At 45.3% G+C, this 21,096-nt stretch overlaps 1 protein-coding gene across 4 annotated transcripts in view; it reads left to right on the top strand.

The window, feature by feature from the left end:
* The first annotated feature begins 321 nt into the window (after window positions 1-321).
* Armc8 (armadillo repeat containing 8) overlaps window positions 322-21,096 on the top strand; it is a 45,262-nt gene continuing 24,487 nt past the window's right edge. For 2 of the 4 annotated variants that reach the window (XM_090323392.1, XM_090323390.1), the window contains exons 1-8: window positions 322-625; window positions 10,674-10,750; window positions 14,930-15,001; window positions 16,692-16,834; window positions 16,931-17,028; window positions 18,588-18,680; window positions 19,854-19,934; window positions 20,989-21,064. In XM_090323392.1, coding sequence (XP_090179518.1) covers window positions 581-625; window positions 10,674-10,750; window positions 14,930-15,001; window positions 16,692-16,834; window positions 16,931-17,028; window positions 18,588-18,680; window positions 19,854-19,934; window positions 20,989-21,064 — 685 coding nt within the window. In that variant the 5' untranslated portion in view covers window positions 322-580. Of the gene's footprint in view, window positions 626-1,108; window positions 1,130-6,750; window positions 6,838-10,673; window positions 10,751-14,929; window positions 15,002-16,691; window positions 16,835-16,930; window positions 17,029-18,587; window positions 18,681-19,853; window positions 19,935-20,988; window positions 21,065-21,096 lie in introns of those variants that run through there. The other 2 variants (XM_090323394.1, XM_090323393.1) reach the window with 2 other exon arrangements.

The raw sequence follows: 21,096 nt of genomic DNA, 5'->3' as shown, positions 1-21,096 counted from the left end.
GGACCCTGGTTGGTGTCGAGAAGCCCTGATTTCAGAATAATCATCAGGTGTAAAGACAAGAGTGAGACCAGCGTGAAAGCGAACTTCACACGATGCAAGCGGCTCCACCGAGCTTTTCTGAAAACTGAAAAACAAAACCAATAAACAACAAAAACAGAACCCGCGCACCCCATCTATCGAGTCCTGACGGGCAGCGCCTGGCCCGAAGCTCCGCCCACCCACGAGGCCACGCCCACCGGGAGTGGCCCCGCCCCCCGCGGCGGCGGGCCGCAGACGCCGGCCGCCCCGTGCGCATGCGTACAACGCCGCCCGCGCCCACCTCCGACCCGGGCCGAGCGGAGCGGCCGTTTCGCAGCGGCCGTTTCGCCAAGCCGGCGCCCTGACGCGTTTCCCCTCGCCTCACTTTCCTCAGTCTTACGAGCTCCCTTCCGGTCGCCGAGCGCTGTCCGGGGCACGGGGGCGTACGTTCCGGCGTGCCGGTCCCGACTCTCCCGCGGAGGCTCCGGGGGTCTTTAGGCGGGTGTCGAAAGTGCCGGCCCCCGCGCCGGCGCCGGCAGCCAGCCGGGTGGGAAGGCTCAAGATGGCGTGTCTGCTGGAGACCCCAATCCGCATGAGCGTCCTCTCGGTGAGTGACCCGCGGGGAGCGGGGACGTCGCTGGGGACCCCCCCCCCTCCGGCGGTGACCGGCGCCTCGGCCGCGCGTGGGGCCGGAGGAGGAGGCGGCGGGGTCCCCCGCGACCCCGGCCCCGCTCCCGCTTCCGGAGCTCCTCACGCCGGCGGGGCGGGGTGGCCGGCCGCGGGGCCGCGAGGCCGCGGGGCGGGGGCGCCCGGACCTTCCCCGCTTCCCCTCCCTCCTGCCCATCGACCCCGGGCCCCGCGCGCGCGGACCCCCGGCTGGGGTGCCGGGACCGGGAAGCTCCGGAATCCGAGCCCGCGCGGCGAGAGGGGCGGGGCGGGGCGGGGACGGGACGGGTAACCGGTGCCCCCCCACGGCCCTTCAGGGCTTCAGGTGGCTCTGGTCCCCGCACCCCCAGGCCCTGGACCGGGACCCGCACGTGTGGACTCCCCCGAGCTGCCACTCTTCCCGGGGTGCTGTCCTCCAAGAACGGCCCTTTCCATGTCTGCAGGGGTGTGTGTGTGTGTAGTATGTGTGTATGTGAGTGTATGTGAGTGTAGTGTTTGTGTATGTGAGTGTGTGTGTGTAGTATGTGTGTATGTATGTGAGTATGTGTGTGTGTAGTGTTTGTGTATGTGAGTGTGTGTAGTATGTGTGTATATGTGTGTATGTGAGTGTGTGTGTGTATGTGTGTGTAGTATGTATGTGTGTGGTGTGTTCGTGTGTGATCCTCCCGCCCTCTCCTCTATTTCTCTTTCTCTCTCTCTTCTAACCTTCCTTCTTCATCTTCTAACTTCATTGTCTCAATAAAAGAGGTTGAGGGTTGGGCCAGCTTTTCCTCATTAGCAAAAGGAGGGAAGGGCCTGACAAGAAGGAATACCTGTTGTTTTGTGTTCTCCTGTTGTTGTTCAAGGCAGACAACGAAGACTACTTTTCATCTTTCACTGTTTACCTTGGAAAGGACAAGGAGCCGTTAGTGAAAGTTTGCTGGGAGCTGACAGCGCGGGCGTTTGTGAACTGTCAAGATTCAGACTGGTCCAGTTTTGTTTTTTTTGTTTTTTTTTTTAACTTAATGGTTCATCTGGAAATAAGGAAGAAAGAGGCAGACCCGTGTAGCGTGTGGAGGGCAATCTGCGGGGGAGAGGGTGGTTGGATTCCAGGTGATGTGTTAGGTACTGCGGCTGGTTTCTCTTCTCCCACAAGCACACCTGTTGAAAACGCTAGGGCCAGATAGCAAGCTGTGGCCTTGAAAACGTTTAAGGTGACAACAAATCGAGAATCTTTTTCTTTGAATGTCGATCCTGGGGCTTGAACTCCTGGATTCTCTCTACATGTGTCTCCTTGCCTAGCTGGATCATAGTTGTGCACTGCCGTTACTTGGCTTATTTGTTGAGAGAGAGCTTTGCTAATTTTTTTGGGGGGGTGGAGGGGCACTGGACTAACCTCTAACTGATTATCTAGGTCTCTCCATTACCAGGTATATCATCTACATTTTGATTGTTCTTCAGTTCACCTGAAGAACAGCTCTTTTACTACTTGATACATTATCAACCTGTATAGTGTGTACAATAGAAAATTGTTATTTACTTCAGTTTTTAGTAAGCAGTTATCTCCTTATTCTGTTCAAAACCTTTCTAGTTTCTGTTAGAATTTGCTTTAACCCAAATCTCATTGAAAGTGTGTCTGCCTGCCTGCCTGCCTGCCTGGCTATCTATCTCTACCTGCATTTTTGTTTGTTTGTTTTTTGCCAATCCTGGGGCTTGATTGAGTTCAGGGCTTGGGCACTGTCCTTGGCTTTCTCAAGGTTGGCACTCTACCACTTGAGCCACAGCACCACTTCTGTTATTGTTGTTGTTGGGTTTTTTCTATGTACGGGGTACTGAGGAATGGAATCCAGGGCTTTGTGCATGTTAGGCAAGCACTCTACCACTAGGCCATGCTCCTGGATCTACCTGCTTTTTTTTTAAATAAGTGATTTAATTCTAGATTCACTGATTTTACTAATTGGTGTGTGTTTGTGTGTTGGTCCTGGGACTTGAACCCAGGTCCCTGGGCACTGTTCCTGAGCTTTACTGGCCTTCATCTTATGAGGTGACCCTTCTTCAGCCAGCCTCTCTAGTCTCTGGGACTATAGATAGTCTCCATGTCTGGCTTTAATAATGTTTCCTCCTGTTGTACTTCTCATTTGAAATTCATTTCTACATTAATTTTCCTAAAGAACATTTTGGGAGACTCACTCCTTTGATTTACTTATTTTTGTGTGTGTGTGGAGGGGAGGGGATGTATTTGAACTCTGGGCTTTCTGCTTGCCAAGCAGGCATGACCATTTTGAGCCATGTGTTCAGCCCTCACCACCCCACCCCCTTTATACTTTTACTTGACATTTTTGTCCAGAGCTGGCCTCAGACCATGGTCTTCTTACCTATACCTCCCTGTACTTGGGATTACAAGCACACTACCATACTCTGCACGTTTCATTGATACGAGATCTCACTAACTTTTTGCCTGCTGATATCATGATTCCCCCCCCCATCTCCTGATCAGTGGGTACAAGCTTAAGGTTAAGCCACTGTGACTAACCTCAGTCTTGTGTGTGTTTTGAAACGAAGCCTTACCATGTAGCTCAGGTTGGCCTTGAACTCTCCATTATTCTGCCTTAGTGTCCCAAGTGCTGTGATCACAGGTATGGACTACCACACCTTGCTGTGTTTAGTTTTGAACCTAAGATTCTTTACCCTGTCCATGAATTGTCCATCCCGTGGATACTACCTTCTTAGGTTAAAGTTGATCGTTGGGTCCTTCCAAACTGCAGTACTTACTGGCTGCCGTCTGTGATGTGAATTACAGCTTCCTGTGGATTTCTTCCTGTAATGTATTTGGAGCTTTGGACATTTTCCAGGCATGGTGTTGGGCAGGTGCACAGGCAGGTCTTCTTGGAGATGTTAGCATTAGGGTGAGGGGAGTATTTATCCAACAGTCCCACAGAAATAGGAAGGCTTTCCCTGAAAAAGATACTGACCTGGAAGTCCAAGAACAAGTTAAGAGCCCACGAGGGAAGGGAAAAAAAGACAGAGGAGACTTGCAGGCAAAGTTTTATCAAGGCTGTTTGTAATTATTCTGCTTTATCTTCTTAGAGTGTGAATTAATTCGGAAGTGAACTGTTGTCCTTTCTTAAACTCTTTGTCCTGCCTGTACTAGATACTTGATGGTTGGGCTGTCTGCTTTGGGAGATGGACCAGCTCCAGCTTTTAGCAGATGGCCCTATGATCTCTCTATTCCTGTCTGGTTTGTGTTGAGCCTCACACCCTCACCCTTTACAACTGATTTGCAGATCGTCCCGTTTTGCAAACTTGCAGCTTGTTTTATGGTTGGAAATGAGTATAGATCCTTAGGAAGTGGCAAAGAGTGTATGGAGGTGTCGTGTATACTTCATGTGTGTTCCCCCATGGGTTCTGACTTACACAACTACAGTACAGTGTCTGACCTCAGCCACTAGGGTAAGCCTGTGCATCTCCTGTCATCATGGATTTGCCACCTCCATCAAGGTAGAAAACAGTCCCATCCCCCCATTTCCTCTCACCCCAGGATAGGATCTCCTTCACAATACTTCTTTAAAATCTGTAATCTAGTCACTCCTACCTCCACCATTAACCCCTGACAACTACAAACCTGCTCCCCTTCTCTGTAATGCCGTTTTCTATGACTACACGACATGCAGTTTTTTGCTATTAGCTGTTGTTACTCAGCATAGTGCGCTTGAGATTCCTCCAGGGTTACTTGTAATGCCTGGGTGGCATTTGTGCTCCCAGTGGTGTGTGTTTGTGTGTCCCATCTTCATTCTTGTTAAGTGGCATCTATCATATAGGATGGGATTCCATTGTATACTAGTTTGTTTAATCATTCACCTATTGGACATTTTGGTTGTTAGGCAGTTTGGGCCATTATAATAAGCTGCTGTGAGCAGTCGTGTAGAGCCTAGAAGCATAGTTTCCAGGGTATGCAGTCAGTGTGTGCTAGTGTGCAAAGGATCTGATGAACTTTTTCAGAGTGGCAGTACCATTGTAAGATTTGGGGTTTAATCCCTAGTGCCCCTCCCCTAAAAAACTTGGTTGTGTTTTGGTTTTGTTACAGTACTGAGGGTCTCCCATGCTCTCCCTTAGCTTTTTCTCCCAAGGGTGGTGCTCTACCACTTGGATCATACCTCTACTCCTGGCTTTTTGGATATTATTTGGAGATAGGAGTTCTTGCCTGGGCTGACTTTGCTCTGGGATCCTCAGATCTCAGCCTTCTGAGTAACTAGGATTACCAGCGTGAGCCACCAGCAAGTGGATGATAGATTTTTATTGTAAAATGTAAAATTTTTAGAATAAGACAGGAAGAAATCCACAGAATCTTATGTTTGGTGATGAATCCTCAGATGTATTTAAAAAAAAATAAAATCAACCAATTAGACTTAACAAACTGAAAATGTATGCCCATGGAAGACCTTGTTAAGAGGATTGAGTTTGCCTACTGTAATGCTTTAATGGTTTGAGAGAGGCAAGGGAAATATGCCTTTGATCACACCGTAGGCTGGTGTAGACAGATAAGCAAGGTATTGATAAATAATCTGCCTCTCTACAGTCTTCCAAATGCCAGTCTGTTTTTTTTTTTTGGTGGGGAGGGGGCAGCCAGCCATTAAAACTATAAGCTATTCAGATTCCAGATAGAACTTTAGTTCCTTGAGTTCTTGACAGTAGTTGTGTTCCGTTGGCTTTGCCTCTTGCTTCATATTGATTTGCTCTCTTACATAGGCAACTGACAAACCCAGGTCTGCTTCAGCCTTGGTTGTTAGTCATGAATACAGAATGAAATCTGTTCAGCATCTGGAAAATCTTGTAGTTAGTTTACCTTACCGGTTAAGTACAGGGGATATCAGCAGATGGGCATAAGTTAATCAGGAGGAACTTCTTGCTCTTCAGTGGCAGGCTGTGAAGAAATGGGTGTGCTTATTGTGTGTCTCAGGACCTTAAGGTCAGATTGCCACCTAAATTCAGACACCCGGTACTCAGGAAGCCTTTCCCTGTGTGTAGAAGCTGTGGATGTTAAAATCCTTAGTGGTGGGGATAAGGAAACTTAATGATCACCTATGTAAATGTAAATCCAGGGCCTCAGATGCACTGGGTGAGTGCATTACCACTGACCACGTCCCCATCCTGGTGATTTGTATCTTTGTGATTTCTGAGTTGGCGGTTGTTTCATAATACCATCTGCCATGTGGAGTTCTGGTAAAGGTAGTAGGCAACAAAACAAAATTCTAGTTACCTACTGGAAATCAGAAAGTATCTGCCATCACTGAACCCCACAGCGATACCTGGACTGTTTGTATAGGAATGAAAGGCCTTCCACTTCTCAACCCTGTCATTTTGACTTAATTCCATAAGCTTAAAAGAATAAAGAGCTACTTAGATTCTTCGGTTTATTCATAATAGGGTTATTTGGGAAGGAGGACAGTGAGACAGTGTTGTCCTTTATATTAGAAAATAAAACTGTGAGGGGTGGTAGCGTGCTTGCCTAGCATGTACAAAGCCCTGGGTTCAATTCCCCAAAACCACAGAAAAAGCCGAAAGTGGTGCTGTGGCTCAAGGACAATGCCCAGGCCCTGAGTTCAAGCCCCAGGACTGGCAAAAAAAAAAAAAAAGGAGGGGGGGAGGTACAGAGGGAGGGGTGAGAGGAGGAGAGGGAGCGAAGGAGAGAGGGGAAGGAAACTGTGAGTCCAGGCGCCAGTGGCTCACTCGTGTAATCTACTCAGGAGGCTGAGATCTGAAGATTGTAGTTCCAAGCCAGCCCGGGCACAAAAGCCCTGTGAGACTCTTATCTGCAATGAACCACTAGGAAACTGGAACTGGTCCTGTGGTTCAAGGGATAGAGCGGTAGCCTTGAGCAGAAGAGCTCAGGGACAGATCCCAGGCCCAGAGTTCAAGACCATGATTAACAACAAAACAAAGAAAAGAAAAGAAAACTGGTTAAGTGGGAAGAATTTCCAGTCCATGGACCTGTTAATATTTGGAGATGCTTACCACCTGGAAAGTTGTTACAGAACATTAGCATCTTTTGTCCTGGTTGAGGAAGAAGGTTAAATTTTCTTTATTCAGCTTTCAAAAGGCTCTGAACCTGAATGGTGATCGATGGGCTAAGAAGAGGAAGAGGAAGAGCCACCATAATCAGCTTGATCAGGCATGGTATACAGAAGCTTTACCTCTTGGGTGAGGCAGTGTTGTCTGCTGACACATTTATACATAAGTGGTTCTTAGCCCTTCTGGGGTAAGCTACTCCACATCCTCTTCCTCAGGAAAACACATAATTTTAAGGAGCTGTGGGTTCTTGAATCCCGGCATTAGTTCTAAATCAGCACCTTTACTTGTCCCCGCAACAGTCATCAGAATATGCTTAGCCAGAATGTAATTTTAAGTCATATGAGGTTGTGAATAAAAGTACTACAGTACAGCTTTGAGATTCATACAAGGGGGCCTGGGAATGTGGCTTAGTGGTAGAGTGCTAGCCTTGAGAAAAAGAAGCTCAGGGACAGTGCCCAGGCCCTGTGTTCTGTGCTCAAGCCCCAGGACTGGAAATAAAGATGCTGTGTGCGGTTTGGCTCCAGAGGCCTTTCATTTTATGTTCGGAATATGCTGGCCATCTCCTGCAAAGGTGCTGTGTCCCCAGAAAGGGCTTTGTGTAGCAGATGGGGTATAAAGTGGCTTATGATGGTCATTATTGCAAACCCAATGCGAGTGACACATTGTTTAGACCCTGAGGGGGGCCTATGATAGGAAAGCCAGAGCAGCAGCAGGTAGAAGAGACAGCCAGCCAGGCGGGAGACAAGCACCATGGATAGCTCCAAGGCAAGGCCATTGCTGCCCTTGAGCAAATAAGGCCTTTTTGTTCAGAAGGCCGCTGGCCCAGTACCACTCCTGAGGTGTACTGCGAGAGTTGGCAGAGTGTCTTTCTATTGCGCAGTCTCAGTGTTGAACCGCTAATGTAACTTAAGCTGTGGACTGGCACAACACCATGCCTGCAACCAAATAGCCTCACTTGGCTATTCATCAGGCTTGGTGTAGGTGTTTGCTGGCCCCGGCTTTCCTGAGCCGTCTTCTCTTTGGAGGCATGTGCCCTCTGTTTTTTCCCCCCACACCCAGCAGTTGGTATACTTGCTGATGTGTAAGTATGTCCCAGGGTTGTGATCCTAACATTGGCTTGTTTGTTTTTCCTTGTCTTCCTGGTATACTGTCACTCGTTTGCCAAAACCACCTTGTCTGAGAAGCCTTTCTCCCCTCGTTCTTCCAGCTAGTAACTCCTCTCCAGTGCTGCCTTCGTCTTCTGCAGACTTGTGTTTTCAAGTACTCGTGGGGGACACAGAAGAGTGAGGACAGTTAGAGTAGAAAGAGACATTGGTCCTTGCTCTGCTTTTCATCTTCAGATTCCCAGTGCTTGTGGCATCCACGAGCCAGATGCTGAGCAGCAGGGTTGCTATGCAGACACATGTCTTTAAGCCCAGATACAGTGCCTTTTCATGATTGTTTTAACCTCACTGAGAGACTTGAGATGTAGAGTTGTGGAACAGTAAAACTAAGATCCACCATAAAATAGAACAGAGGCTAAGGATTTGATGTGCCCGGAAGAACTTACTTTTACAAAAACAAAACAAACCCCCAAAAAACAGCGAAAAAGCAGCCAAAGGGGAAAATGTATCTTAAATTGATTGACCAAAAAACCCAAACAAATAAACCCTGCTGTACCCTAGCTTTTGCTCTTGATATATTACTTCCTGATATGTTTTTGTCATTACTTGTAGCCCTATTTAAGATTTGATGATCTGACCTCTGGATGAAGATCATAAGAGGCTTGTGTTTACACAGCAAGGAATTGATGGGACCCATAATTATTAAAGAGTCCTTCCAGCTCTGGTTCTGTTACGTGAGGAAAGCAGACCTGACTAGAGAGTGCTTTAGTGGCCAATAGTGCTGCAATCATTTCTGCTTGTTTGCTTCTAGTGTTGGATTTTCATACACGGAGTTAATATTGGAAGTAGTAAAATAATTGAATTGCCAGTGAGGAGATGAGAATGAAAGCATCACATTGATTTGGGTTCCTTTGACTGCTGGCAAACGGGAATCTGTGCAGTTCTCCAAAGCTAGAGTTTTGTAACTTAGTCTTTTAAACTGGCATGCCACCTTGGCACTTAGCTCTTCTGAGTACACTGAAAAAGTTACTTTCTCTCAGTGATGATTTACCGCTAAGTGGTGGCAGTACATGAGCATATTCCAGCAGGCTTCTGAAAGCAGATGTGCAACAAATCCTTCGCCTCCGTTCTTCAGTGCATGCTCTTGGCTTTAAATAATGCACTATTGAAAATAAATATAAACTGGGTGCCAGTGGCTCATGCCTGGCATCCTAGTTAGTCAGGAGCCAGCCAGGGCACGAATGTCCATGGGATTCTTATCTCTAACCACCAGAAAACCAGACGTGGCACTGTGGCTCAAGTGGTAGAGCCATAGCCTCGAGCTGAAGTGCTCAGGGACACAGCGCAGGCCCAGAGTTCAAGCCCCACAGCAGACAAAAAAAAATACAAATAAGTAAAAATAAAAGGAGGTAAGTATCTCCCCTTGGTTGTTCTGTTTTGTTTTATTTTGAACTTTTTGAGATCTCAGCCTCCTGAATGCTAGGATTACAGGCATGCACTACCTGGCTCCAGTTACTCTTTATATCCTAGCTCTCCATTCACCGTGCCTCATCTAGTTTAGACTAGGTAGATTGTTCTGTTGGACCTATAATCAGCCCAATTCTGATTGTTTTCCTTTACAGGAATGTGACAACTCTATTATTGAAGTTTTTGTTTTGTTTTTATTTTCGGGGTCAGTCCAAGGGTCTCCCTCAGATACCAGGCACACTCACCCTTTTCTTTGGCTGAGGAACAAATTTTGTCTCCTCTGTGTTTACTAAAGTCCCATCACACCTTCCCCCGCTTGGAGTCTTGCGTCTTGAACTCAGAGCCTGGAGCTGTTTTTTGTTTTTTTTTTTTTGTTGTTTGTTTGTTTGTTTTCTCAAAGCTAGTTTTCTCCCACTTGAACCATAGATCCACTTTTAGCTTTTTTGTTTGTTTGTTTGTTTGTTTTAGAGAGTGCTTAATAAGAGTTCCTTGAAACTTTCCTACTTGGGCTGGCTTCAGCAGAAATCCTTAGCTCTGTCTCCTGAGTAGGTAGGATTACTGGCACGAACCGTCTGTGCCCAACTTATATTACTCTGTATTAAAATACTTCTACATATATGACTTCTATCTGTTAGCCTGCTTCCTAAGTTGAGGAAGACTGTGTGCCCAGATTCATGAGAGAGAGCTCATTGTCTAGTTAAGTTTCTGATGGGAATTGGTGTCTTGTCTCTTCCCGAGCTTGCCATTTGTCATGGAGTCCCAAGCTTTTCTCAGAGTGAGTTAGCAAAGTAAGCTACAAAAATGTCCTCAGTATTTTCCCCTTTTACTTTTAAATGAGCGTAGTTTTGTACTTTGTATCTATCTTTCAGTTCAGTTTTTCCATGGACTTCGTTATTTTTGAAATGGGTGGCTCTTGGAAAACAAAAATACTGATCTTCGACATCTTGAAGGGCACACTGCAGTTTGCAGTTCTTTTTTTTTTTTTTTTTTTTTGCCAGTCCTGGGCTTGAGCTCAGGGCCTGAGCACTGTCCTTGGACTTTCTCAAAGCTAGAGCTCTACCACTTGAGCCTCAGCACCACTTCTGGCTTTTTTCTATGTATGTGGTACTGAGGAATCGAACCCGGGTCTTCGTGCATGCTAGGCAAGCACTCTACCACTAGGCCAAACTCCCGGCCCAGTTTGCAGTTCTTTTAAGAACAACCCCTGGCCTGCATATTCCAGATAGACAGGTGGAGGCAGCAACAAGTTTTGAGTAGGAATCTGTACACCTGCCTTCAAATAGATGATGTAGCTGGTTGATGTTTGGGGGTGATGCTATAAATTTTGATATGCATGGCTTCAGATGTCATCATTTCTCCCCTACTTTCTAGGAAGTAACAGCTAGCAGTCGCCACTATGTTGACAGGCTATTTGACCCTGATCCCCAGAAAGTTCTGCAAGGTGTCATGTAAGTAGTATGTATTTAAGAGTCTTTCAAAAAGTCTTGTTTGTTTTGTTTTAATCTGCCGCTTATTGTAATTCTGTAAATGCAGGGTTGTAACTTTTTTTTTTTTTTCCCGTACTTGGCTTCTTTTTGGAAAGACTGTTATTTGTGACTTTTAATATTTTATTGTAAAGACTTGTCTGTTGTATAGTTATAGCTCTGACCTACTTAAATAGCTTCGTTTTGTCCCCCTAGAATATTGGTTTCACATTTAAAAAATTAAAACATTTCCTTTGGAGAATACTTGTGCTGCTTTCAGTAGCCAAAAGGAAGAGAATAAAATTGCAGTTTTGTAATTGAAAGCAAGGGGAGTATAAGGAAGTAGATCTGCTTAGTTCTTCTTTGTTTTTGCTTTTGTTTTGCCTTATTTTTAGTTAACTCGCCAATTGTTACTGAATCTCCTAGTGCTGTTTTAAATATCAAAATTGAGAAAGCAGTCAGTCATTAGACACTTAGGTAAACTCTTCGTAACTTACATGCCCTTTTCTCCAAAATTCCCTCATGTTTACTAAGGGGAGACATTTTAAAGCAAAGTACTGGAGGTGCTTATACTTTTAAGAATTATAGGTGGATAATAGGATGAGATTTCATGGGACTGACAGGTGAATTGTCTCCTTTTGCCATTCAGTTCCTCACCTGCACTACGCAGGTGATTTGGAAGGAGACTGTCTAGCTTAGGTCTAGCCTACAGCTTCTCATGGAACTGGGAAACACACAGGTCCCAGGGCCTGGGCTCTTCCTGGGAAGGAGAACAGCAGATGCCATTGGGCCTGGGAAAGCTGGTCCCTTTCCTGTCTTCCGTTGTGAACTGTCACCAGTCACATAGTTAGTGTTTTACATTTACTCCAACTCAGTCTAGATCCTCTGACTTACTGAAAGTTCCAAAGTCAGGAAAGTCTATGAGATTTTTAGCTCTAGTTAATCACAAAAAAGCTAGCAGTAGTGCTGTGGCTCAAGTGATAGAGTAGTTGGTTTTTTCCCATGGCTTTAGAAATCTGTCCAGATTATTTAGCATCTGTTTTCTTAGCCTTGTGAATGCTCAGGTACAACACAGCCATGCCTTACATTGTGAGTGTTGTCTCTCCAAGAAGATTGCAAATGCTCCAGAGCAGGTCCTTTATTTGCTGTTTCTGTATGTTTCCAGTGCCTAGTACTGTGCTGAGCTCCAAACCTAATGGTTGAATTGTAGTGACTTAACTAAGGTATTCCCTTCCCCTGACATTAAAGTTGATTGGCAAGAGATTGTAAGTGTCTAAGAGAGACACTTTTATTTTGTGCACAAATGTAAAGGAAATGAATTTACCAAATTCATTTTTCCGTCAGTTTATTATAAAGCCTGATGTGTTCAAGGCAATGGAGTAATCATGTGAGTTCAGAGGATTGGCTGTCACTGAATCCAGGGTTCTGGAAGCAGCTCCACACCTGAGCTGTGCCGCCCTCGTCATCTGCCCAGTGGGGTTGATGCTCCTCAAGGCTGTGGTGAAGATAAAGTAAACTAGGAATGACAGGCTGTCTTGTAAATGTAAAGGTGATTCTACACAGATCTTGCATGGTTTTGCTGTGCTCCTCTCTTGTGATAGTTGAGTTTGCCTTTTTTGAAAGTATTTATTTCTTTGTAGTACCTTTTCTGGAATCATGATAATTATTGGTAGGACAGCTCTGATATTTCCAGGCCAGCGTAGACTGTTGTCATAACAGAGTGCCAGGTATGTTTTCATCGAGAGACTTGAGGTGTTGATCGTCTTTCTGGAGGACATGACAGTGACATGTTAGCTCAGAAGTGAGGATGAGGATGAAGAGATGTGTAATGGAGGGATGAACAGATAAACTGACTGACTATTGTGTCCTTAGAACTGTGGAGAATTATGATTATTTTCTCTTTTAGCTTTAGCTTATTCCAAGAAGTGACCTAGTTTGCTCTTTTTTTTTTGGTGGGTCATGGGGTTTGAACTCAGCCTGGGTGCTGTCCCTGAGCTCTTCAGCTCAAGGCTACCACCCTACCCTTGAGAGCCAAGCTCCACTTCCCATTTTCTAGAGGTTAACTGGAGATAAAGAATCTCAGGTCCTTTTGTGCGCAGGCTGGCTTTGAACCTTGATCCCCAGATCTCAGCCTCCTGAGTAGCTAGGATTATAGGCATGAGCCACCGCTCGGCTAAAATTTATTTGCTCTTGTAGGCAGATTTAGTTATTAAAGCCAAAGTGGGAGTTTTTTGTTTGTTTTTGTTTTTCCCTTCTGGTCCTGATTTTGAACTCAGGGCCTGGATGCTCTCCCTTGTCTTTCTGAGCTAGAGAATAGTGCTCTTCCACTTGAGCCACAGCTCCGTTTCTGGCTTTCTGGTGATTAATTGGAGATAAGAATCTCACAGATTTTCTTGCCAGGGTTGTCTGGCTGGCTGTGAACGGTGATCCTCAGATCTAAGCCTTCTTAGTTGTAGGATTATAGGTGTAAGCCACCGTGCCCAACTGCAAGAACCTAGATATAGGTACATGTTATTAATTGTATTTTTTTTCAGGCCCGGGGTTGTTTAAATGTTTATAGAAAACATTTAATTTGGGGCCAGGAGTTTGGCCTAGTGGTAGAGTGCTTGCCTAGTATATATGAAGCCCTGAGTTCAATTCCTGAATATCACATACATAGCAAAAAACAGAAGTGGTACTGTGGCTCAAGTGGTAGAGCTCTAGCCTGAGAAAACCCAAGGACAGTGCTCAGGCCCTGAATTCAAACCGGGAACTGGCATGCATGCATGCATCCGTGCATGCATGCATAAATAAATAAGTAATAAATAAATGAAAATGTAAAAGCATTTAATTTATTCCTGTTTCTTATGTTTGGGATGGGATGCTGGGAGCCTTGTTTCTGTTTAAGAAGAATGGGGAGATCAGGGAAATACTAGAGGTGAGAGTTCTAGATTATTCACAGGGGCACCTGGTACAACATAGACTGTGAGTAAGTGACTGCTAGGTAAATGAACAGGCTGCATTTATAACAGGCAGAAGCTATCGGAGAGGGGAACAGGAAAGCACAAAGGGCTAGCTGCAAGGTTGGGGGCTACAGAGCACAAGTCAGAGGAAAGCGTTGTCCATACAGATGGGAAGCGCAGTGTTCGGTGTTCACCAGGACCAACCAATGAGGAGAGAGTTTTTAAGACATTGTGTTAGAAGTGCTGGGTTTGATGTTTCTCCACATGTGCTTTGGGACCAGTTACGAGCTCAGGAGCTCAATCAGGATACAGATAGAGGCACTCGCTGTAAGTTTTCTTCCTGAAAACTCTGTGTGGCTAGAATAGATATACCAGCCCATTTACGAGAAAAGTAAAAACGTGGCCAGGAGTTTGGCATAGCAGTAGAGTGCTTGCCTAGCATGCACAAAGACCTGGGTTCGATTTCTTGGTACCACATACATCGGAAAAAACCAGAAGTGGAGCTGGAAGCTCAAGTGGTAGCTCTCTAGCCTTGAAAAAGCCCAAAGACAGTGGTCAGGCCCCAAGTTCAAGCCCTAGTACTGGCAAAAAAAAAAAAAAAGAAAAATCCAGTTTAAAATATTTAATCTGCCTACAAGAGAATTGACTGCTTAGAGCAAGAATAGCACAATCTGTCGTGTTGTTTCCAACCCGTTTACAAATAAAATGTGTGACTTAGCAGCCCAGAGAAAGGCAGGGGAATGGAAACACACTTGCAGGCTCTGCTGACCGGTGTGGTACCGCAGGGAAGTTGTGATAATTAAATGATGCCCTGTACATTCTCAGGGAACCATTGAAAAACCAGCCGAGCAAAGGCACACAACTCACAGACCATAAAGTAGATCAAATAGAATCACAGGAAGTAGTCCAACCAAAGTAAGAAAGGGAGGAAACGAGTCCCAGATGTTGAAGGGCTGCTGGTTTGAGCTGGGTGAGGAAGATGGCCTATACTTCTCCACATGCACAGGACCAGACCTCCCTAGAGCAGCTCAGGAGCTCTCTCCCTCTCCATACTGCTGTCATTCATGCCCCATGGTCAGTGAGCACCTAGTGCTGTCCCTTCCCTTGTCACACAGCAGCTGGTCAGTGCACCACACTTGCCAATTCAAGATAGTGCATGCAAGTGGCGTGAATTCATCTCTTTACAATATACGTTTATCTTCTTTTCTTTCCCTTCATTCAGAGACATGAAAAATGCTGTCATTGGAAACAACAAGCAGAAAGCCAACCTCATCGTTTTAGGAGCTGTTCCAAGGTGTGTTTGCTTCTCACTTCCTTTCTAAGTTCCTAATGTGTTTCCTAACTGCCAGTGAGAACACTCTTTCAATTTTGTATTGTCTTTCCTATTTTTAAAATGAACCCTTTTATTTAAAAAAAATGCTTCCAAGCATCTGGATTATCTCTAAGGAAATCTCTATATATAGCACACATGTTGTGTATGAACGTGCATGATGCTAAAGTGGAGTAAGAAGTGATTGTGGCTGGACACGGGTGGCTCATATTTGTGATCCTAGCTGCTCACAAGGCTGAGATCTGAAGATTGCAGTTCAAAGCCAGCCAGTAAAGTCTGTGATACTCTTACCTCTAAGTTAACTACCAAAAAACCAGAAGTGGCTCAAGTGATAGAGCAAAAGAAGTGCTTGAGCAAAAGAAGCTCAGGGACATCTCTGAAGCCCCGAGTTAGAGCAGGACTAGAGGGAAAAAGAAGGAAATGATTGTATTAATACTCTGGGAATTCAGGAATATTATCGACCCTTCTCCCTTTTCTGAGGATTGATTCAGATTTCTTTTACATACATATTCTCTGGATGGATAGAAGATAGGTATTCTGTTCTCTATATAAAACTATTTAATAAACTTATCTTTATATCTTTGAAGTTGCACAAAGAAGTTTCATTTCAATATGTCAAATTATGAGTTCAGTGAATCTTGATCAGCATTAGTCATTGAGTCATCATTCTCTACATAGAGCATGCTCCTTTTTTTTTTTGGTGGGTCATGGGGCTTGAACTCTGCCAGGCTCTGTCGCTGAGCTTAACGGGAAAAGTACTGCACTAAAAATTACTTTCTTTCAAACTATGCAAAGAGTACACATACATGTTATATGTATGTACCTGTGTAGACATGTACAAATGCACATGCATGCACAAACATCAATTCAGAGAGCCCGAGTGATGTTCTGAAGCTGTCATAAGTTGTGAAGGGCTGGGATTCGGGGAGTAGGACCAGTCTGACAAACTGGACTGGAGTGGAAATGGGAGGATTTCTTCATTCACCATGCAGGACTGTTAGAGGAGAAGAGCTCTCCTTGCTGGAAGAGCTTCTCGGGGTCTGAGCCTTGAGCCTCATCACTATTGGTCTGGACTTAGGGTCCGTTTGTACTTTGAAGTGAAGACCCAGCAGAGCTTGGCTTTGGTAGTCTCTGTATTCTGGAGGAACGCCCTGGGGAGGAGCAGGTAACCGGGGCTGTGGCACTGTTTCCACAGAGACCACTGTATGAGCATTTCAGGTGTGTACCCTGCTAAGCTCTTTTGTTCAAAATGAACAGTCGTAGGGCTTGAACTCAGGGTCCACGTGCTCTCCCTGAGCTTTTGTGTTCATGGCTAACACTCTACCACTTTGAGCCACAGCTCCACTTCCAGTTTTTGAGTGGTTGATTGGAGATAGAGTCTCACAGCGGCTTGGCTGACTGGGCAGCCTTTGAACTGTGATCCTCAGGTCTCTGACACCTGAGTAGCAAGGATCACACACAGAAGCCAATGGTGCCTGGCCAGATATTTATTGAATGACCAGATAGTAGAATTAAATGATTATCTACAGGTCATATGAGCACAGCCAGCCATGTTTTTACTCTGTGGAAGGTGAAGGTAGCCTCCCTTGTCATGTTGCTTTATTGCATTAACTTCTGTCTTTTCATCTCCAATTACCAATTGCCTTCTTTGTAGATTGTTGTATTTGCTTCAGCAAGAAGCGTCAAGCACAGAGCTGAAGGCGGAGTGTGCAGTGGTGTTAGGGAGTCTTGCGATGGGCACTGAAAACAACGTCAAGTCTCTCCTGGACTGCCATATCATCCCTGCCTTGCTGCAAGGTGGGTAGTGACGCTGCAGAGGGTCAGCATGGGCTTGTCGTGTTGTAGCCTGTCACTGGGGGAGAGGTGAGACTCACCAACTGCCTCTGCTCACAGGACTGCTGTCCCCAGACCTGAAGTTCATTGAAGCATGCCTCCGATGCCTCCGTACCATCTTCACCAGCCCCGTCACTCCCGAGGAGCTGCTCTATACGGTGAGTTTGATGTGCTTCGGTCGGCAGTCACGTTTCACTTACTTTTTCTAGCCTGCTCCAGACCGGTCCATGTCCTACTAATGGGTCCTAGTGTATAACTTGGAAGGCTCTGGTCTAGGCCACTGTGAGAGTAATGAAGCCCCAGAGAGGTTACATTGAGACAGTAAGGTCATCTAAATTATGGACTACGTCACTTTTATTCTCGGAGATTTTTATTTCCTGGAGACATTGGAGAATCCTCACAAGGGTTGGGCAGTGGGGGTTGGGGCTGACAACCACCATATCTCAGTGTGCATGTGAGTTAGAGTGTACACAGGTTAGCTGTACGCAGTCACCTGGACACTAACTAGAAGTGACACTGTCTATTCAGAAAAGGGCAGGACTTGTATTTTGAACTCCTGTGTATTGGATGGGTCACTTTGGGCAGTAATGTAACTGTTCGTGGTCATAGTCGTCTGTAAACTTGGGATACATCAGATACACAGAAAGGGAGTGAGTGTGAAGAACTGGGATGCAGCTGTGGGTGAGCAAGAGAGTGGAGGAGGACAGGAAGTGGAGGGAGTGCTGGGGTACCCAGAGTCTCCTGCCACAGGAACTGCTGTTTCATCTTTTTTTTTTTTTTTTTTTCCCTGTGCACTAAGTACCTGGCTTTCTTTTGAGATATCCTAAGTTTTTAATTTCTCTCTGCTTAGGACAGCTTGTAGAGAGAAATGCCTTCTGTCTTCTCTGCTCAGCAGCTTTTGCATATGTGGGGCATTCTTTTCTTCCTTTTGTGAGGGCCTGCAGTAGCTAGTGAGGATGGAGGCTGAGATCCCTTCCCAAACCACAGGACAGGGATCGCTGAAGAGCTGGGAGTCTGCATGGGCTCTCACTTGAGAGACAAGCTTTGTCTGGGATGCTGGATGCAAGTCTCTTTGCCATTTGTGGTTCAGGCTAAAACTCCTTTCACCTTATGCTTCCTTTTGTATTGTAAATAAAAGGAAATTCCCCGGGTATCCGGGAAATTTCCTAGGCCACCCTGTAAGTGTCACGTCAGCAATGGGCAGGTATTGGGCTTTACGTAAGAAGGGGCTAATCATGTAAATTATCTTGATGAATGCAGGCTGAAAATAGCCAGCTACTGTCATTGTGAGCAATTGCAGTCAGTACTGGTGCCTCCCAGAACATTTCAAGATCAAAACTGTCAAGTCTTATTTCTACACAGTAGTTCTTCCTCATGTGCCACTTCCTTCTGTATTGTAGCGGTCACCCTGTTTCAGCGCTGATTCCCTCAAGTCTTACTGCACTGAGAGTACTTTATTGTAAGAACAGAGGCTGATTATGGGAGGGAAAGTTGCCTGCTTGTATTGATTTCAAGGATAAATATTGAAGCCCTTTGCCTTGTTTTGTTTGGTTGTTTTGATGGCCTTTGATGTTGCTTTTGTTTCACTTCATCTCCTAAGCAGACTTGATTGACTGCAGATAGATATGAGTGGAGGTCACGCTGCTAAGGGAACCCCCTCATCAAACCTGTGCGGTGTCTAAGCTCCTTGTTGTCTTCTCCTTCCCTTCTGCTCCAGGATGCCACCGTAATACCACACCTCATGGCGCTGCTCAGCAGGTCCCGCTACACCCAGGAGTATATCTGTCAGATCTTCTCACACTGCTGTAAAGTAAGAACCACACCAGTGTGCTCTCTAGTGGAAAATCTTACATGTTGTTCTGAGATGGGCGCCTTGCTTCTGTGTTCTCCCAGAGATGAGGGTACATGTATGTAAGTGGAATTGTGGGTACTGTTTTTCCTCTGTGTGTGTGTGTGAGTGTGTGAGCTCGCACATGCACTCAGCTTGAGACTTGAACTTAGGATCAAGGCACTATCCTGAGCTTTTTTGCACAAGGCTAGCACTCTACCATTTGAGCCACAGCTCCACTCACTTCCAGCTTTTTTGGATGATTAATTGGAGATAGGAGTCTCACAGACTTTACCACCCAGACAGCTCACCTGCCTTTTTAATGATACGTTTTATTCTCTTCTGAATAAAGAAAATCATTTGATACCATCCCTACCCTGGCTTTAGTTGAATTCTCATTGATTTGTTGGATGAGACAAAATGCATAAGAATTGTGGCACAATTAAATTAGCTTTACTATAACACTGCTACTTTGAAAATCACTATTACATTGACTAGTACGAGATAGTTGATGAAAAATAAAGTAATTCTATTTTCTATCTCCATGACTTCCAATTCTAAGAAGTAACTATTGTCAGGGCTGAGAGTGTGACCTAATGGTAGAGTGCTTGCCTAGCGTTGCATGAAGCATTGGGTTCGATTCCTCGGTACACATACACAGAAAAAGCAAGAAGTGGCACTGTGGCTCAGTGGTAGAGTACTAACCTTGAGAAAGCTCAAGACCTAGGTTTGGGGGAAAAAATGTAACCATTTTCAAAAGAAAAGTGCAAAGAAGCACATTGTGTGTCTGACTGTCCAGTATGCTGTGGTCAGTGCGGTTCTCTTGCAGTTGGTTTGTGTTCCTTCCGACAATGCCCATCAGACCCAAGTCCTAAGAGTGGCAGCACCTGTCTCTCCCAGGCCTAGTGCCGAGCGTGTGTGGGTGAATTTGCTGTGCAGCAACAGCAGAGCGCTAGCTTCCCTGACCCCACCCTCCCCTGCGACCCTCTGTGCGACTACAGCAAGGTCCACTTTACTGTTTTGGGGTTGACCTTATGTAAGGGTGACTGCAAAGTCTATGCTGTTGTGAATGCGGTTTTCTTCACAGATGTCCATGTAATTTTCCTGGGAGGAAATGTGACTTTTGTTAATATTTTGTATTCTCCCTTCTTACAGGGGCCAGATCATCAAACAATTTTATTTAACCATGGTGCAGTTCAGAACATTGCTCACCTACTAACCTCACTCTCCTACAAAGTAAGCTGTTACACACTATGGCCAGGTTTTGTTTTGGTTGTAGAAAAAGAGGCCCCATGGGGTCCTACTTCACTGATAGACTTGGGTCAGGACAAGTGCTTTATCAGGAACTGATACAGCATGCCCTGTGACCCTAGAGAGAATGCTTTTGCTTAAAAAAAAAAAAATGCCCATCTCATCTTCTCAAGACACTGCTGTCCTGTGAATTGCTGATGTTTTTCGCTGGTTACGTGCTATTTCATATCTCCGTGGTTCTGCTTCAGTACTGAGGCTTCTGCTTCAGCAGTAGCTTCTGATATACATTGGAAGCCATGGCTGCCTGGAGCAGTGAAGATTTGGGAGCTTATACTGCAAACATTTACTTGACCACAGCAACTTAAACTTACAGCATACATCTGCATTTAACCCTCTGGTTCTTTGCCCTTCGCCACCCAGTACATTAAATAGAGGATTTTTTTTTTAATTTGTCTTCTTTTTAGTTTTCTGGCTTGTATTTAGAAGAAATAGAAGCATCCACTTGAAAGAACATGATATTTAAAAACCTAAGAAAGGGGCCAGGTGCGTGGCCTCATGGTAGAGACTTGACTAGCATTTATGAAGCCCTGGGTTCGATTTCTTGGTACCACAGACACATAAAAAGGCGGAAGTGGTACTGTGGTTCAAGTGGTAGACCATGAGCTTTGAGAAAACCCAAGCCCAGTGCCCAGGCCCTAAATTCAAATCCTAGGAATGGGGGGGAAAAAACCAACAGCAACAAAAAAACACCCTAAGAAACATTGTGTTTTATATGATATTCTCTTATACTTGAAAATCAATTTTGGCTCTTTCTTTGTTTTCTTCAAATACATGGGTGTTACTGTGATCCTCAGGCCTTTGTCTAGTTCAGTGTTTTCCTCCGTGCTAGAGATTGGGCTGAGGCCCTCAAGCATGCCAAGCAAGCTTTCTAGCCTGCAGCCACACCCTCAGCCCACATGCAGTATTTTAAGCAGAATTGAGAGAGGAGCTTAGCTTCTGACATCACAATTAAAATTAGGGTATCTTTCATTTTTTGCAGGTCCGAATGCAAGCACTGAAATGCTTCTCCGTTTTAGCTTTTGAAAACCCCCAGGTATCGATGACCCTGGTCAACGGTAAGCTGGGGCTTTCTGTGGCCCCTTCATGA

Source organism: Megascapheus bottae, chromosome 32 (assembly GCF_031878675.1).
Source record: "Megascapheus bottae isolate mThoBot1 chromosome 32, mThoBot2.hap1, whole genome shotgun sequence".
In the NCBI taxonomy this organism is placed as follows: domain Eukaryota; kingdom Metazoa; phylum Chordata; class Mammalia; order Rodentia; family Geomyidae; genus Megascapheus; species Megascapheus bottae.
Note: the sequence above shows the minus strand (reverse complement) of the source record. Positions and strands in the feature narration are given on the sequence as shown.